Source organism: Pseudophryne corroboree, chromosome 3 (assembly GCF_028390025.1).
Source record: "Pseudophryne corroboree isolate aPseCor3 chromosome 3, aPseCor3.hap2, whole genome shotgun sequence".
Classification (NCBI taxonomy): domain Eukaryota; kingdom Metazoa; phylum Chordata; class Amphibia; order Anura; family Myobatrachidae; genus Pseudophryne; species Pseudophryne corroboree.
The window spans coordinates 270,660,575-270,675,687 of record NC_086446.1 but is presented as its reverse complement, the minus strand read 5'-3'; the positions used below and the strand labels follow the sequence as shown (position 1 = coordinate 270,675,687).

General features: G+C 48.1%; 1 protein-coding gene across 1 annotated transcript in view; it reads left to right on the top strand.

Annotated features, from left to right (window-relative positions):
* The window catches only part of POFUT1 (protein O-fucosyltransferase 1), a 92,299-nt gene extending 78,012 nt beyond the window's left edge, over positions 1-14,287 (top strand). The window contains exons 6-7 of the mRNA XM_063959085.1: positions 7,369-7,611; positions 13,744-14,287. Coding sequence (XP_063815155.1) covers positions 7,369-7,611; positions 13,744-13,932 — 432 coding nt within the window. The 3' untranslated portion in view covers positions 13,933-14,287. The remainder of the gene's footprint in view (positions 1-7,368; positions 7,612-13,743) is intronic.
* The last annotated feature ends 826 nt before the right edge of the window (positions 14,288-15,113 follow it).

Genomic DNA, 15,113 nt, shown 5'->3' with positions numbered 1-15,113 from the left:
GGACTGTGGGTGCAGAAGCAGAACCAACTTCCTCAGAGTTTCATGGCTCTGCTTCTGGCTGACAGGACACCATTAGCTCCTGAAGGGAACTGAACGCTAGCCGTGTCTAGATGCTCACTCCCACAGCACGCCGTCACCCCCCTCACAGAGCCAGAAGTCAGAAGACAGGCGAGTATAAGAAGAATGATCTTCTATCAAGTAAGTGATGGCTGAGGTGCGGCGCGGCTGGCGGGAGAGCAACGCGCCATTGCTGACCACACACACAGGCACTACAGGGTGCAGGGCGCGGGGGGGGCGCGCCCTGGGTAGCAAGAAAAATACCTCAAAACTGGCTAAAAGGGGGCATAAGTTGCCGCTGGCACAACCCTACCCCCGCCAGTATAAATATTACAGTGTTTGTATGAGTGTAAGGACGCGCCATTGCGGGGGCGGAGCTTCTTCCTCGGGCAGCCAGCACACTACTCAGCGCCATTTTCTCTCCTCAGGCTGCAGAGAACACGCTGGTCCTCTCCTCCACTTCTGACAAGTACAGGGTGCTATTAAGGGGGGGCACAAAGCGATTGTGGTACATTTGATAGTGTATATTACTATTTAAAAAGCGCTGTTAGACTGTGGACATACTGTGTTCACAGGAAATACTGGCGCTGGGATTGTGGACTGGCTGCTCTTATCCTGTGTCCCTTTGACCGGTTTTACCGTGGGTCTGTCCCCAAAATAAGTCCCAGTGTGTCTGTTGGTGTGCTGTACACGTGTGAGGCATGTCTGAGGCAGGGAGTTCCTCCCGGGAGGAAGCCATTTTAGGGACCCAAAGTTGTAATGTGGTTGCACTACCGGCACACCAAGAGCCTGCATGGGTGAATGGGTGAAAGAGATACGCGACAGTATGCATCTGATTAACCGTAGATTAGATAAGTCTGAATCTAAAGGCCGGTACTCACCAGCCGATGCGGGAGAGATGTGTGCTGAGCGAACCGCTCAGCACACATCTCTTCCCCCCCGCTCAGCACAGCGCGATGTGTGCTGAGCGTGCGGGGGGAGACGGGGGGGGGGGGGGGCGCTCATTTCACTTAGCGGGTGAAACGAGTGACCTGCTAGATTGGCCTGCACGGGAGGCCAGTCTAGCAGCAGCGATATCGCTGTGGGGACTACACACTGAGCGATCCTGCTTAAAATCTAGTCAGATTGCTTAGATTTTAAGCAGCGATCGCTCCGTGAGTACCCCCCTTAAGGCTGCATGCTGGAGAAAATCTGTGGAAGATGTGATTTTTCAGGATGCTGTTATTCCTTATGCGGGTGGCCCCTCTGGGTCACATAAGAGACCATTTGCAAATGTTGTAAACACTGATACTGACACAGATTCTGACTCTTGTGTTGACGATAGTGAATCCAGAGAGAGAGATCATAAATTTGCAAAAAATATACAATATATGATTGTGGCTATAAGGGACGTGTTGGAGGTTACAGAAACCACTCCTGTACCTCAGGAGAAGGCGTATTTATGTAAGGAAAAGAAGTCCAAAGTCACGTTCCCCCCTTCACACGAACTAAATGCTCTGTTTGAAGAGATGTGGGTGAATCCTGATAAAAGATTTCGTATTCCCAAAATGATTCACATAGCTTACCCTTTCCCGGCTGAGGACAGGAAAAAGTGGGAGTCACCCCCTGTGTGAGACAGTGCACTTTCCAGGTTGACAAAGAAGGTAATTCTCCCTGCTCCTGGCACGGCTTCTCTTAAAGAGCCGGCAGATCGCAAAATGGAAACGACATTGAAATCCATTTATGTTACCAATGGCACACTGATTAGGCCCTCTATTGCCTGCGCATGGGTGAGTCGCGCTATTGAAAAATGGTCAGAAAGCGTGTCATCAGAAATTCACACGATTGATAAAGATGAGATACTCCTTAAGTTAGGGAATATCAAGGACGCTGCCGCCTACATGCTGGAAGCAATGAAGGATATTGGACTCTTGAGTTCACAGGCTGCTACCATGGCAGTATCGGCTAGGCGGGCGTTGTGGATTCGCCAGTGGAACGCGGATGTAGATTCCAAAAGAAACATGGAGGCTCTCCCATATAAAGGTGAGGCCTTATTTGGCGATGGCCTGGATGCGTTAGTCTCGGCGGCTACCGCAGGTAAGTCAACATTTTTTACCTCTGCACCCGCCCTGGAAAAAAAGACCTATCACCCGCAAATGCAGTCCTTTCGGCCCAATAAATACAAAAGTCGAGAGGTTCCCCCTTCTTTGCAGGTAGGGGAAGGGGAAAGAAGCCCACAGCGGCTCCAGGTTCCCAAGAGCAGAAGTCTACCCCTACTTCTGCCAAATCCCCAGCATGACGCTGGAGCTTCCTTGCGGGAGGCCGCTCGGGTGGGGGCACGTCTCAGACTCTTCAGCCAGGATTGGATTCTGTCTGGCCTGGATCCCTGGGTGTTGCAAATAGTATCCCAGGGGTACAAGCTGGAGTTTCAAGACGTTCCCCCATGCCGATGTTTCAAATCGACCGTGCCAGTTTCTCCGTCAGAAAGAGAAGCAGTAACAGCGGCAATACAAAAATTATGTCAAGACCAGGTCATAGTCCTGGTACTGTTGTCACAACAAGGGAGGGGTTTTTATTCAAGCCTCTTTGTGGTTCCGAATCCAGACGGCTCGGTCAGACCGATCCTAAATCTAAAGGATCTGAATGGTTACCTAAAAAGGTTTAAGTTCAAGATGGAATCACTTCGGGCAGTGATTGCCAGTCTGGAGGAGGGGGACTACTTGGTGTCGGTGGACATAAAGGATGTTTACCTGCATGTTCCCATTTATCCTCCTCACCAGGTTTATCTGAGATTCGCGGTTCAGGATTGCCATTACCAATTCCAGACGTTACCTTTCGGTCTCTACACGGCGCCGAGGGTATTCACCAAGGTGATGGCAGAGATGATGGTTCTCCTTCGTCAGAAAAGAGTCAATATAATTCCTTATCTGGACGACCTCCTGATAAAGGCGAGATCCAGGGAGCAGTTGTTACAAAACATATCACTCTCTCTGTCAATACTCCAACAACACAGGTGGATCATAAATTACCCAAAGTCACAGTTGGAGCCGACGACAAGGTTGTCTTTCCTCGGGATGATTCTGGACACAGAAGTTCAGAGAGTATTTCTTCCGCTGGAAAAGGCTCTGGAAATCCAGAAAATGGTAAAACAGTTATTGAAACCATCAAGTGTGTCAATCCATCAGTGCATTCGGTTGTTGGGGAAGATGGTGGCGGCCTACGAGGCCATACAGTTTGGCAGGTTCCATGCCAGAGTATTCCAGTGGGACCTGTTGGACAAGTGGTCGGGGTCACACCTACACATGCACAGAAAGATAATCCTGTCGTCAAAAACCAGGATTTTGCTCCTGTGGTAGTTACACAGCTCTCACCTACTAGAAGTACGCAGGTTCGGGATTCAGGACTGGGTCCTGGTAACCACGGATGCAAGTCTCCGAGGCTGGGTGGCAGTCTCTCAGGGAGAAAACTTCCAGGGACGTTGGTCACAACAGGAAGCCTGCGTTCACATAAACGTTCTGGAGCTAAGAGCCATTTACAACGGCCTTCAACAAGCGGTACATCTTCTTCAAGACCGTCCCGTGCAGATCCAGGCGGACCATGTAACAGCAGTCGCATACATAAACAGGCAGGGCGGAACGAAAAGCAGAGCGGCAATGGCAGAGGCGACAAAAATCCTCCGCTGAGCAGAAAAACATCTACAAGCTCTGTCGGCAATATTCATTCCGGGAGTAGACAACTGGGAAGCAGACTTCCTCAGCAGACACGATCTCCATCCAGGGGAGTGGGGCCTCCACCAAGAACTCTTCACAGAGGTGACAAGTCTTTGGGGAGTTCCTCAAATAGACATGATGGCATCTCGTCTCAACAAGAAGTTTCAGAGATACTGTTCCAGGTCGAGAGACCCTCAAGCAGTAGCAGTGGATGCACTAGTGACCCAGTGGGTGTTTCCGTCAGTGTATGTCTTCCCTCCACTTCCGCTGATCCCAAAAGTACTCGGGATCATAAGAAAAACAAGGGTTCGAGCAATCTTCATTGCCACAGACTGGCCAAGGAGAGCTTGGTACCCAGATCTTCAGCAGTTACTCATAGGAGATCCTCTGCCTCTTCCTCCTAGAGAGCACCTGCTGCAGCAGGGGCCGTGTGTGTACCAAGACTTACCGCGACTACGTTTGACGGCATGGCTGTTGAGCGCCGTATCATAGCCAGGAAGGGTATTCCCGAGGAGGTCATCCCCACCCTTATTCAGGCCAGAAAGGGAGTAACATCGAAACATTACCACCGTATTTGGAGAAAATATGTATCTTGGTGTGAATCCAAGAAACTCCTACGGAAGAGTTTCATTTAGGACGTTTTCTCCATTTTTTGCAGGATGGTGTGGAGGCAGGCCTCCAATTGGCATCAATCAAGGTCCAGATTTCGGCCTTGTCAGTGTTCTTCCAGAAACAATTGGCCTCTCTTCCAGAGGTTCAGACCTTTGTGAAAGGGGTTCTGCACATCCAGCCTCCATTCGTGCCTCCAGTGGTATTGCAGTTCCTTCAATCGGATTGGTTTGAGCCTCTACAAAAGATAGAGTTGAAATTTCTGATTTGGAAAGTGGTGATGCTCTTGGCTTTGGCATCCGCAAGGCGGGTGTCTGAATTGGGGGCCTTGTCTCACAAGAGCCCTTACCTGATCTTCCATGAAGATAGGGCAGAGTTGAGGACTCGTCAACATTTTCTTCCGAAGGTGATTTAATCTTTCCACATAAACCAACCTATTGTAGTGCCAGTAGTTACTGACACATTCACTGATTCAAATTCTCTAGATGTGGTTAGAGCTTTGAAAATCTATGTTGCTAGAACGGCTCGTATACGGAAAACAGAGACTCTATTTGTCCTGTGTGATCACGACAAGATTGGCTGTCCTGCTTCCAAGCAGACTATATTGCACGTTGGATTAGAAATACGATTCAGCAAGCTCATACTACGGCTGGATTGCCGTTGCCGACGTCGGTAAAGGCTCATTCCACTAGGAAGGTGGGCTCATCCTGGGTGGCTGCCCGGGGGGTCTCGGCATTACAACTTTGCCGAGCAGCTACTTGGTCAGGGTCAAACACATTTGCTAAGTTCTACAAGTTTGACACCTTGGCCGATGAGGACCTAAAGTTTGGTCAATCGGTGCTGCAGGGTCATCCGCACTCTCCCGCCCGTACTGGAGCTTTGGTATAGACCCCATGGTCTTGATGTCGTCCCCAGCATCCTCTAGGATGTATGAGAAAATAGGATTTTGATAACCTACCGGTAAATCCTTTTCTCCTAGTCCGTAAAGGATGCTGGGCACCCGTCCCAGTGCGTACTTTACCTGCAGTTTAGTTATTAGAGTTACACAAGTTGTGTTATGTGTGCGGCATGGTTGAGGGTGTGAGTTGGTAGATATCTCACCACTAGTTAAGTAATTCCTTTCCTCGAAATGTCGGTCTCCCTGGGCAGAGTTCCTACAACTGAGGTCTGGAGGATGGGCATAGAGGGAGGAGCCAGTTCACACCCAATGAAAAGTCTTTAGAGTGCCCATGTCTCCTGCGGATCCCGTCTATACCCCAAGGTCTTGATGTCGTCCCCAGCATCCTCTACGGACTAGGAGAAAAGGATTTACCGGTAGGTTATCAAAATCCTATTTTTTTTATGATTTTTTTTTTCTTCTTTTTCTGAACCTTTTCATACTTTACCATTCCAATCGTAGTCCGCGTGGATCGTTATCTGTGCCGAGCGAAGCATGGCGAGCCATGTGAGGGGACACTGCACTAATTGGGGTTCCCGGTCACTCTACGAAGAAAACGTCACAAAACCCCCCATAAAAAACTCATGTCGACCTAGAGACCCTGTCGATTTTAGTTACTGTCAACCAGTAGTGGTCGACCTAGTTACTATCTACCTTCCATACCACACCCCGTGTGTACACACCTTAACCTTTCTCCATCATCCACTGCAGGACACTGGAGCAGTACACTGCCTGTAAATGTTTTTGTATTCTGGTACTAATAAATCTATATTGCCCTATATGTATTGTCCCCATTAGTGTGGTTCTGCTTTGAATGGATTCTGAGAAATGGATTTTACTGTTAAATACCAAAATACTGCTTTTGTGTTGACTAAAGTATAAAATACCCTTTTTGTGGTGTCATACAAAACACGTCCTTACCTGCTGACCCTTGTACAATGAGGCACTTTACCTTCATTTCTTACACTAACCACCACTAAAGAGCCATCAAGTGTGGTAAGTTTCTGTTCTTAATCCATTGTTATACATTAATTGTCTTAACACATTGGCCTAAACACAGAAGTTGGCTGAACTTGTGCCAGCACTTTTTATTAATCTACCTCGATCGGATGGATAGGAAACGAGAGCCCTAGCAATGAAACTAGGAAGTGCTAACTGAATAGGTTATGTACTGTACAAAACGGGACCTGTCCCGGCAGCTACCATACCATGTGCTTTGCTCCAGCCATGTCCTGGAACTTAATTTATATGCCAATCTCTCTCTTTCCTGTTCGCACTGAAGACTGGACAGCTGCCAAAGGACAGTGCAGGATAAGTATCTGACTGCTAGCTGTTAATAAATTTGAACTGAACATCCCATTCTAACAACTGAAATAAGACTAGGCAGCACGTTGGATCACTTTACAATGTTTGATGGGGATGCAGTTCATTTACCAGCTGTCGGGATCCCGGCAGTCAGGATACCGACACCGGAATCCCGACAGCTGGCAATGTCTACAGTCAGTATTCCGAAACCCATGGTCTATTCCACAGGTTCTCAAACTCTGTCCTCAGGACCCCACACAGTGCATGTTTTGCAGGTCTCCTCACAGAATCGCAAGTGAAATAACTAGCTCCACCTGTGGACCTTTTAAAATGTCAGTGAGTAATTAATACACCTGTGCACCTGCTGGGTTACCTGCAAAACATGCACTGTGTGGGGTCCTGAGGACCGAGTTTGAGAACCTCTGGTCTATTCCCACTCGTGGGTATCCACGTCACCCATGGGTATAGAACTTGTGGCGAGCCACTGAGTCTGCAAAGGAACTCTTTGCACTCGCCCACTGCCAGCATACTGGCAGCCCGGATGCCATTGTCTGTAGACTGACGGCCGGCATTCCGGCCGCCGGGAAATCATACTGAACCGGTTTGTGCCATTATGAAATATTTTGCCTAACTTGGTTTTCCCTGTACTCCACAATCCTTAATGTTTTGAGCTTTAAGATAAGATGACTAAACAGTATACAATTTACTGAAGGCTGCCAGCACCAATCAAGTATCCTGAAAGTGAAATCAGTTGTGTGTTCTACACTGCAGGTAAATGCTTGTAAGATGCTGAAGGATGGCACAGCTGGACCTCACTTCATGGCTTCTCCACAATGTGTCGGGTATGACAGACAGAAAGCACGCCGCCTCACTATGGAGATGTGTCTGCCAGACCTCAAACAGATTAAACATGCGCTGGCACATTGGGTAAAGAAGACCAAGTCCCGAGCTGTATACATTGCTACGGACTCTACCTCTTACACTGCTGAGTTACAGAGATTTTTGGGTGAAAAGGTGAGTAAATCCCATAGCAAAAGGTGCCAGCTCTGAGGGTGCTTGGGCATCCCCAATATTTGTGCTGCCCATAGTCATTTGTATGCATAGTTGTATTAATGGACAATAATGCCTTGGGTATTCCAATTAGTGTTGAATTTCAGCCATGTTTGCAATAATAGATCAAAATATGGTGAGACAATTGCACCTCATAATATTTCTCTGACGTCCTAGTGGATGCTGGGAACTCCGTAAGGACCATGGGGAATAGCGGCTCCGCAGGAGACTGGGCACAAAAGTAAAAGCTTTATGACTAGCTGGTGTGCACTGGCTCCTCCCCCTATGACCCTCCTCCAAGCCTCAGTTAGATTTTTGTGCCCGGCCGAGAAGGGTGCATGCTAGGTAGCTCTCCTGAGCTGCTTAGAGTAAAAGTTTAAATAGGTTTTTTATTTTCAGTGAGACCTGCTGGCAACAGGCTCACTGCATCGTGGGACTAAGGGGAGAAGAAGCGAACTCACCTGCATGCAGAGTGGATTGGGCTTCTTGGCTACTGGACATTAGCTCCAGAGGGACGATCACAGGCTCAGCTTGGATGGGTCCTGGAGCCGCGCCGCTGGCCCCCTTACAGAGCCAGAAGAGCGAAGAGGTCCGGAAAAATCGGCGGCAGAAGACGTTCCTGTCTTCAATAAGGTAGCGCACAGCACTGCAGCTGTGCGCCATTGCTCTCAGCACACTTCACACTCCGGTCACTGAGGGTGCAGGGCGCTGGGGGGGAGCGCCCTGAGACGCAATAAAACACGTTTTAAACCTTATATGGCTAAAGAAATGCATCACATATAGCTCCTGGGCTATATGGATGCATTTAACCCCTGCCAGTTTTCCTAAAAAAAGCGGGAGAAAAGGCCGCCGAAAAGGGGGCGGAGCCTATCTCCTCAGCACACAAGCGCCATTTTCCCTCACAGCTCCGCTGGAAGGACGGCTCCCTGACTCTCCCCTGCAGTCCTGCTACAGAATCAGGGTAAAACAAGAGAGGGGGGGCACTAATTGGCAGATAATACAAATACAGCAGCTATAGAAGGGAGAAACTTATATAAGGTTATCCCTGTATATATATATAGCGCTCTGGTGTGTGCTGGCAAACTCTCCCTCTGTCTCCCCAAAGGGCTCGTGGGGTCCTGTCCTCTATCAGAGCATTCCCTGTGTGTGTGCTGTGTGTCGGTACGATTGTGTCGACATGTATGAGGAGGAAAATGATGTGGAGGCGGAGCAATTGCCTGTAATAGTGATGTCACCCCCTAGGGAGTCGACACCTGACTGGATGGTCGTATGGATAGTGCCTGTCCAGGCGTCTCAAACACCGTCAGGGGCTCTAAAGCGCCCGTTACCTCAGATGGTCGACACAGACCCAGACACGGATACTGACTCCAGCGTCGACGGTGACCAGACAAACGTAATGTCCAGTAGGGCCACACGTTACATGATCACGGCAATGAAGGAGGCTTTGAACATTTCTGATACTACAAGTACCACAAAAAGGGGTATTATGTGGGGTGTGAAAAAACTACCCATAGTTTTTCCTGAATTAAATGAGGTGTGTGACAAAGCGTGGGTTTCCCCCGATAAAAAACTGCTGATTTCTAATAAATTATTGGCATTATACCCTTTCCCGCCAGAGGTTAGGGCGCGTTGGGAAACACCCCCTAGGGTAGATAAGGCGCTCACACGCTTATCAAAACAAGTGGCGTTGCCGTCTCCTGATACGGCCGCCCTCAAGGAACCAGCTGATAGAAAGCTGGAAAATATCCTAAAGGGTATATACACACATACTGGTGTTATACTACGACCAGCAATCGCCTCAGCCTGGATGTGCAGCGCTGGAGTGGCTTGGTCGGATTCCCTGACTGAAAATATTGATACCCTGGATAGGGACAGTATATTATTGACTATAGAGCATTTAAAGGATGCATTACTATATATGCGAGATGCACAGAGGGATATTTGCACCCTGGCATCAAGAGTAAGTGCGCTGTCCATTTCTGCCAGAAGAAGTTTATGGACACGACAGTGGTCAGGTGATGCGGATTCCAAACGGCATATGGAAGTTTTGCCGTATAAAGGGGAGGAGTTATTTGGGGTCGGTCTATCGGACCTGGTGGCCACGGCGACGGCTGGGAAATCCACCTTTTTACCCCAAGTCACCTCTCAGCAGAAAAAGACACCGTCTTTTCAAACTCAGTCCTTTCGTCCCCATAAGGGCAAGCGGGCAAAAGGCCACTCATTTCTGCCCCGGGGCAGAGGAAGGGGAAAAAGACTGCAGCAGGCAGCCTCTTCCCAGGATCAGAAGCCCTCCCCCGCTTCTGCCAAGTCTTCAGCATGACGCTGGGGCTTTACAAGCGGACTCAGGCACGGTGGGGGCCCGTCTCAAAAATTTCAACGCGCAGTGGGCTCACTCGCAAGTGGACCCCTGGATCCTGCAGGTAGTATCACAGGGGTACAAATTGGAATTCGAGACGTCTCCCCCTCGCCGGTTCCTGAAGTCTGCTCTACCAACGTCTCCCTCCGACAGGGAGGCAGTACTGGAAGCTATTCACAAGCTGTATTCCCAGCAGGTGATAATCAAGGTACCCCTCCTACAACAGGGAAAGGGGTATTACTCCACGCTGTTTGTGGTACCGAAGCCGGACGGCTCGGTGAGACCGATTTTAAATCTGAAATCATTGAACACTTACATAAAAAGGTTCAAATTCAAGATGGAGTCACTCAGAGCAGTGATAGCGAACCTGGAAGAAGGGGACTATATGGTGTCTCTGGACATCAAAGATGCTTATCTCCATGTCCCAATCTACCCTTCTCACCAAGGGTACCTCAGGTTTGTGGTACAAAACTGTCATTATCAGTTTCAGACGCTGCCGTTTGGATTGTCCACGGCACCACGGGTCTTTACCAAGGTAATGGCCGAAATGATGATTCTTCTTCGAAGAAAAGGCGTCTTAATTATCCCTTACTTGGACGATCTCCTGATAAGGGCAAGGTCCAGGGAACAGTTAGAGGTCGGAGTAGCACTATCTCAGGTAGTGCTACGTCAGCACGGGTGGATTCTAAATATTCCAAAATCGCAGCTGATTCCAACAACACGTCTACTGTTCCTAGGGATGATTCTGGACACAGTCCAGAAAAAGGTGTTTCTCCCGGAGGAGAAGGCCAGGGAGTTATCCGAGCTAGTCAGGAACCTCCTGAAACCAGGACAAGTGTCAGTGCATCAATGCACAAGGGTCCTGGGAAAGATGGTGGCTTCTTACGAAGCGATTCCATTCGGAAGATTCCATGCAAGAACTTTTCAGTGGGATCTGCTGGACAAATGGTCCGGATCACATCTTCAGATGCATCAGCGGATAACCCTATCTCCAAGGACAAGGGTGTCTCTCCTGTGGTGGTTGCAGAGTGCTCATCTTCTAGAGGGCCGCAGATTCGGCATTCAGGACTGGATTCTGGTGACCACGGATGCCAGCCTGAGAGGCTGGGGAGCAGTCACACAGGGAAGAAATTTCCAGGGCTTGTGGTCAAGCATGGAAACGTCTCTTCACATAAATATCCTGGAACTAAGGGCAATTTACAATGCCCTAAGTCAAGCAAGGCCTCTGCTTCAGGGTCAGTCGGTATTGATCCAATCGGACAACATCACGGCAGTCGCCCACGTAAACAGACAGGGCGGCACAAGAAGCAGGAGGGCAATGGCAGAAGCTGCAAGAATTCTTCGCTGGGCGGAAAATTATGTGACAGCACTGTCAGCGGTGTTCATTCCGGGAGTGGACAACTGGGAAGCAGACTTCCTCAGCAGACACGACCTCCACCCGGGGGAGTGGGGACTTCACCCAGAAGTCTTCCACGTGATTGTAAACCGTTGGGAAAAACCAAAGGTGGACATGATGGCGTCTCGTCTCAACAAGAAACTAGACAGATATTGCGCCAGGTCAAGGGACCCTCAGGCGATAGCGGTGGACGCTCTGGTAACACCGTGGGTGTACCAGTCAGTGTATGTGTTCCCTCCTCTGCCTCTCATACCCAAAGTATTGAGAATCATAAGAAGGAGAGGAGTAAGAACTATACTCGTGGCTCCGGATTGGCCAAGGAGGACTTGGTACCCGGAACTTCAAGAGATGCTCACGGAGGACCCGTGGCCTCTACCTCTAAGAAAGGACCTGCTCCAGCAGGGACCTTGTCTGTTCCAAGACTTACCGCGGCTGCGTTTGACGGCATGGAGGTTGAACGCCGGATCCTGAAGGAAAAAGGCATTCCAGATGAAGTCATCCCTACCCTGATCAAGGCCAGGAAGGATGTAACCGCGAAACATTATCACCGCATTTGGTGAAAATATGTTGCGTGGTGTGAGGCCAAGAAGGCCCCTACAGAGGAATTTCAACTGGGTCGTTTCCTGCATTTCCTGCAAACAGGACTATCTATGGGCCTAAAATTAGGGTCCATTAAGGTTCAAATTTCGGCCCTGTCAATATTCTTCCAAAAAGAACTGGCTTCAGTGCCTGAAGTTCAGACGTTTGTCAAAGGGGTACTGCATATACAGCCTCCTTTTGTGCCTCCAGTGGCACCTTGGGATCTCAATGTAGTGTTGAGTCTCCTAAAGTCACATTGGTTTGAACCACTCACCACTGTGGAATTAAAATATCTCACATGGAAAGTGGTCATGCTGTTAGCCCTGGCTTCAGCCAGGCGTGTCTCAGAATTGGCGGCTTTATCATATAAAAGCCCTTACCTAATTTTTCATTCAGACAGGGCAGAACTGAGGACTTGCCCTCAATTTCTCCCTAAGGTGGTTTCAGCGTTTCACATGAACCAGCCTATTGTGGTGCCTGCGGCTACTAGGGACTTGGAGGACTCCAAGTTGCTGGACGTAGTCAGGGCCCTGAAAATATATGTTTCCAGGACGGCTGGAGTCAGAAAATCTGACTCGCTGTTTATCCTGTATGCACCCAACAAGCTGGGTGCTCCTGCTTCTAAGCAGACGATTGCTCGTTGGATTTGTAGTACGATTCAGCTTGCACATTCTGTGGCAGGCCTGCCACAGCCAAAATCTGTAAAAGCCCATTCCACAAGGAAGGTGGGCTCATCTTGGGCGGCTGCCCGAGGGGTCTCGGCTTTACAACTTTGCCGAGCAGCTACTTGGTCAGGGGCAAACACGTTTGCTAAATTTTACAAATTCGATACCCTGGCTGAGGAGGACCTGGAGTTCTCTCATTCGGTGCTGCAGAGTCATCCGCACTCTCCCGCCCGTTTGGGAGCTTTGGTATAATCCCCATGGTCCTTACGGAGTTCCCAGCATCCACTAGGACGTCAGCGAAAATAAGAATTTACTTACCGATAATTCTATTTCTCATAGTCCGTAGTGGATGCTGGGCGCCCATCCCAAGTGCGGATTGTCTGCAATACTTGTATATAGTTATTGTTACAAAAATCGGGTTGTTTATTGTTGTGAGCCATCTTTTCAGAGGCTCCTACGTTTATCATACTGTTAACTGGGTTCAGATCACAAGTTGTACGGTGTGATTGGTGTGGCTGGTATGAGTCTTACCCGGGATTCAAGATCCTTCCTTATTATGTACGCTCGTCCGGGCACAGTATCCTAACTGAGGCTTGGAGGAGGGTCATAGGGGGAGGAGCCAGTGCACACCAGCTAGTCATAAAGCTTTTACTTTTGTGCCCAGTCTCCTGCGGAGCCGCTATTTCCCATGGTCCTTACGGAGTTCCCAGCATCCACTACGGACTATGAGAAATAGAATTATCGGTAAGTAAATTCTTATTTTTTCATCATTTTTTTTCAAAGGATATATTGCGGTGGGTTGATTGCAACAATGAGAATTCTTTAAGGAGTTGTCCACCTTCAGATAACTTTAGTTCACTGGTTTGTACATGTAGTCCTGTCAAGTTCACCAAACATAACTTTTATCTGCCTGTGAGTTGACAGCCTTGAAGTAAGGCTCTTGCTGAAAAGCACAGACGGAAACCAGGAAGATAAACCAATGAATTCAGTAAATGTTAAAGGAGGGCACTTAGAAACCAAAATGTCTATAGTTATAGTCATTGTAAGGTCGTGGAAGACCCTTTTAATGTTTAAACTGATTTTTTATTTTTATTTTTTAGGTAAAAGTGGTGAGTCTAGAGCCAGAGGTAGCTCAAATAGATCTGTACATTCTCGGCCAGTCTGACCATTTTATTGGGAACTGCGTTTCGTCATTTACAGCCTTTGTGAAGAGGGAACGTGATATACATGGGATGCCTTCCTCTTTCTTTGGCATGGATTCACTGGCTAGGAAGCAAGATGAGCTCTGAGGGAGCAATAGGTGACCATTCCTGTGTCCTTTGCAGAAACCTCTGGATCTCTGTATTATGACATTCTCAACCACCTCACAAAAGACTGACCTGTGGAATACTGTGTATTAAGTCAAAACTGTCTTTGTAAGTCTGCTCCAAAAATCCTCGGTCCAGTCTAAGAAGCTGGTTCTGATGAACGTTCTTTAGAACAGTTTGTTATTCTGTTACCAGACAGAGTGTACATATAACTGGTAAGGCACTTACTCAGCAGGACATAATAATGTCTAATGGCACATAATAAAAAGTAGCTGTTCTTCTTAAAATGTTAATTATTTTGTACAAATTTCTATAATAAACTTTTTCAAAATCTGAATATTTTTTTCATTTTTTTTTACTGTGAGATCAGATGGTTTGGAAGAGAAATTGCAACACAAGTATGCTTATATTCCTAAAAGGTCCCATCAGATTTTTGTGTTGTTGTCCATAGTATTAGTTTAACAAAGACACCAAAATCAGAAATTCAGCATCAGAACTTATATTATTGTAAATATGTTACCCTGAATTTGTGGTTTTTACATTAAATTATGTTTCTACAGTTTAAGAAAATGGAATGCTTAAGCAAAAGGGGAGTTATGGTAGACTTACCATTGTTAACGCTTTCTGCAAGGTACATTGGGTTCCACAGGAAAACATCGAGGTGTAGAGTGGATCTTGATGGCACCAACAGCCTAAAGCTTTTGGCTGTCCCAGGATGCATTGGGGCCTCCTCTATAACCCCGCCTCCAGGCACTGTGAGCTCAGTTTCGTTAACCAGTCCAATGCAGGAGCAGGTAAGAGAGAAGGTAGTTGTTAGTCACATAAAACCACATTCTCATGACAGGAGAAGGGACCAGCGGCTAATGCCATACAAACCCATAGAAGCTAGGTGCGTCAGGGTGGACGCCCTGTGGAACCCAATGTACCTCTCAGAAAGAGAGTTAACAATGGTAAGTCTACCATAACTCCTTTTCTGCAGCAGGTTACATTGGTTTCCACAGGGAAACATCGGGGATGTCCTAAAGCAGTTCCTCAAGGGAGGGGTTGCGCCTTAGCGGGTATAAGAACCCGGTGTCCAAAGGAAGCATCCTAGGAGGCGAAGTATCAAAGGCATAGAACCTAATAAACGTGTTCACAGAGGACCACGTAGCCGCCTTGCACAA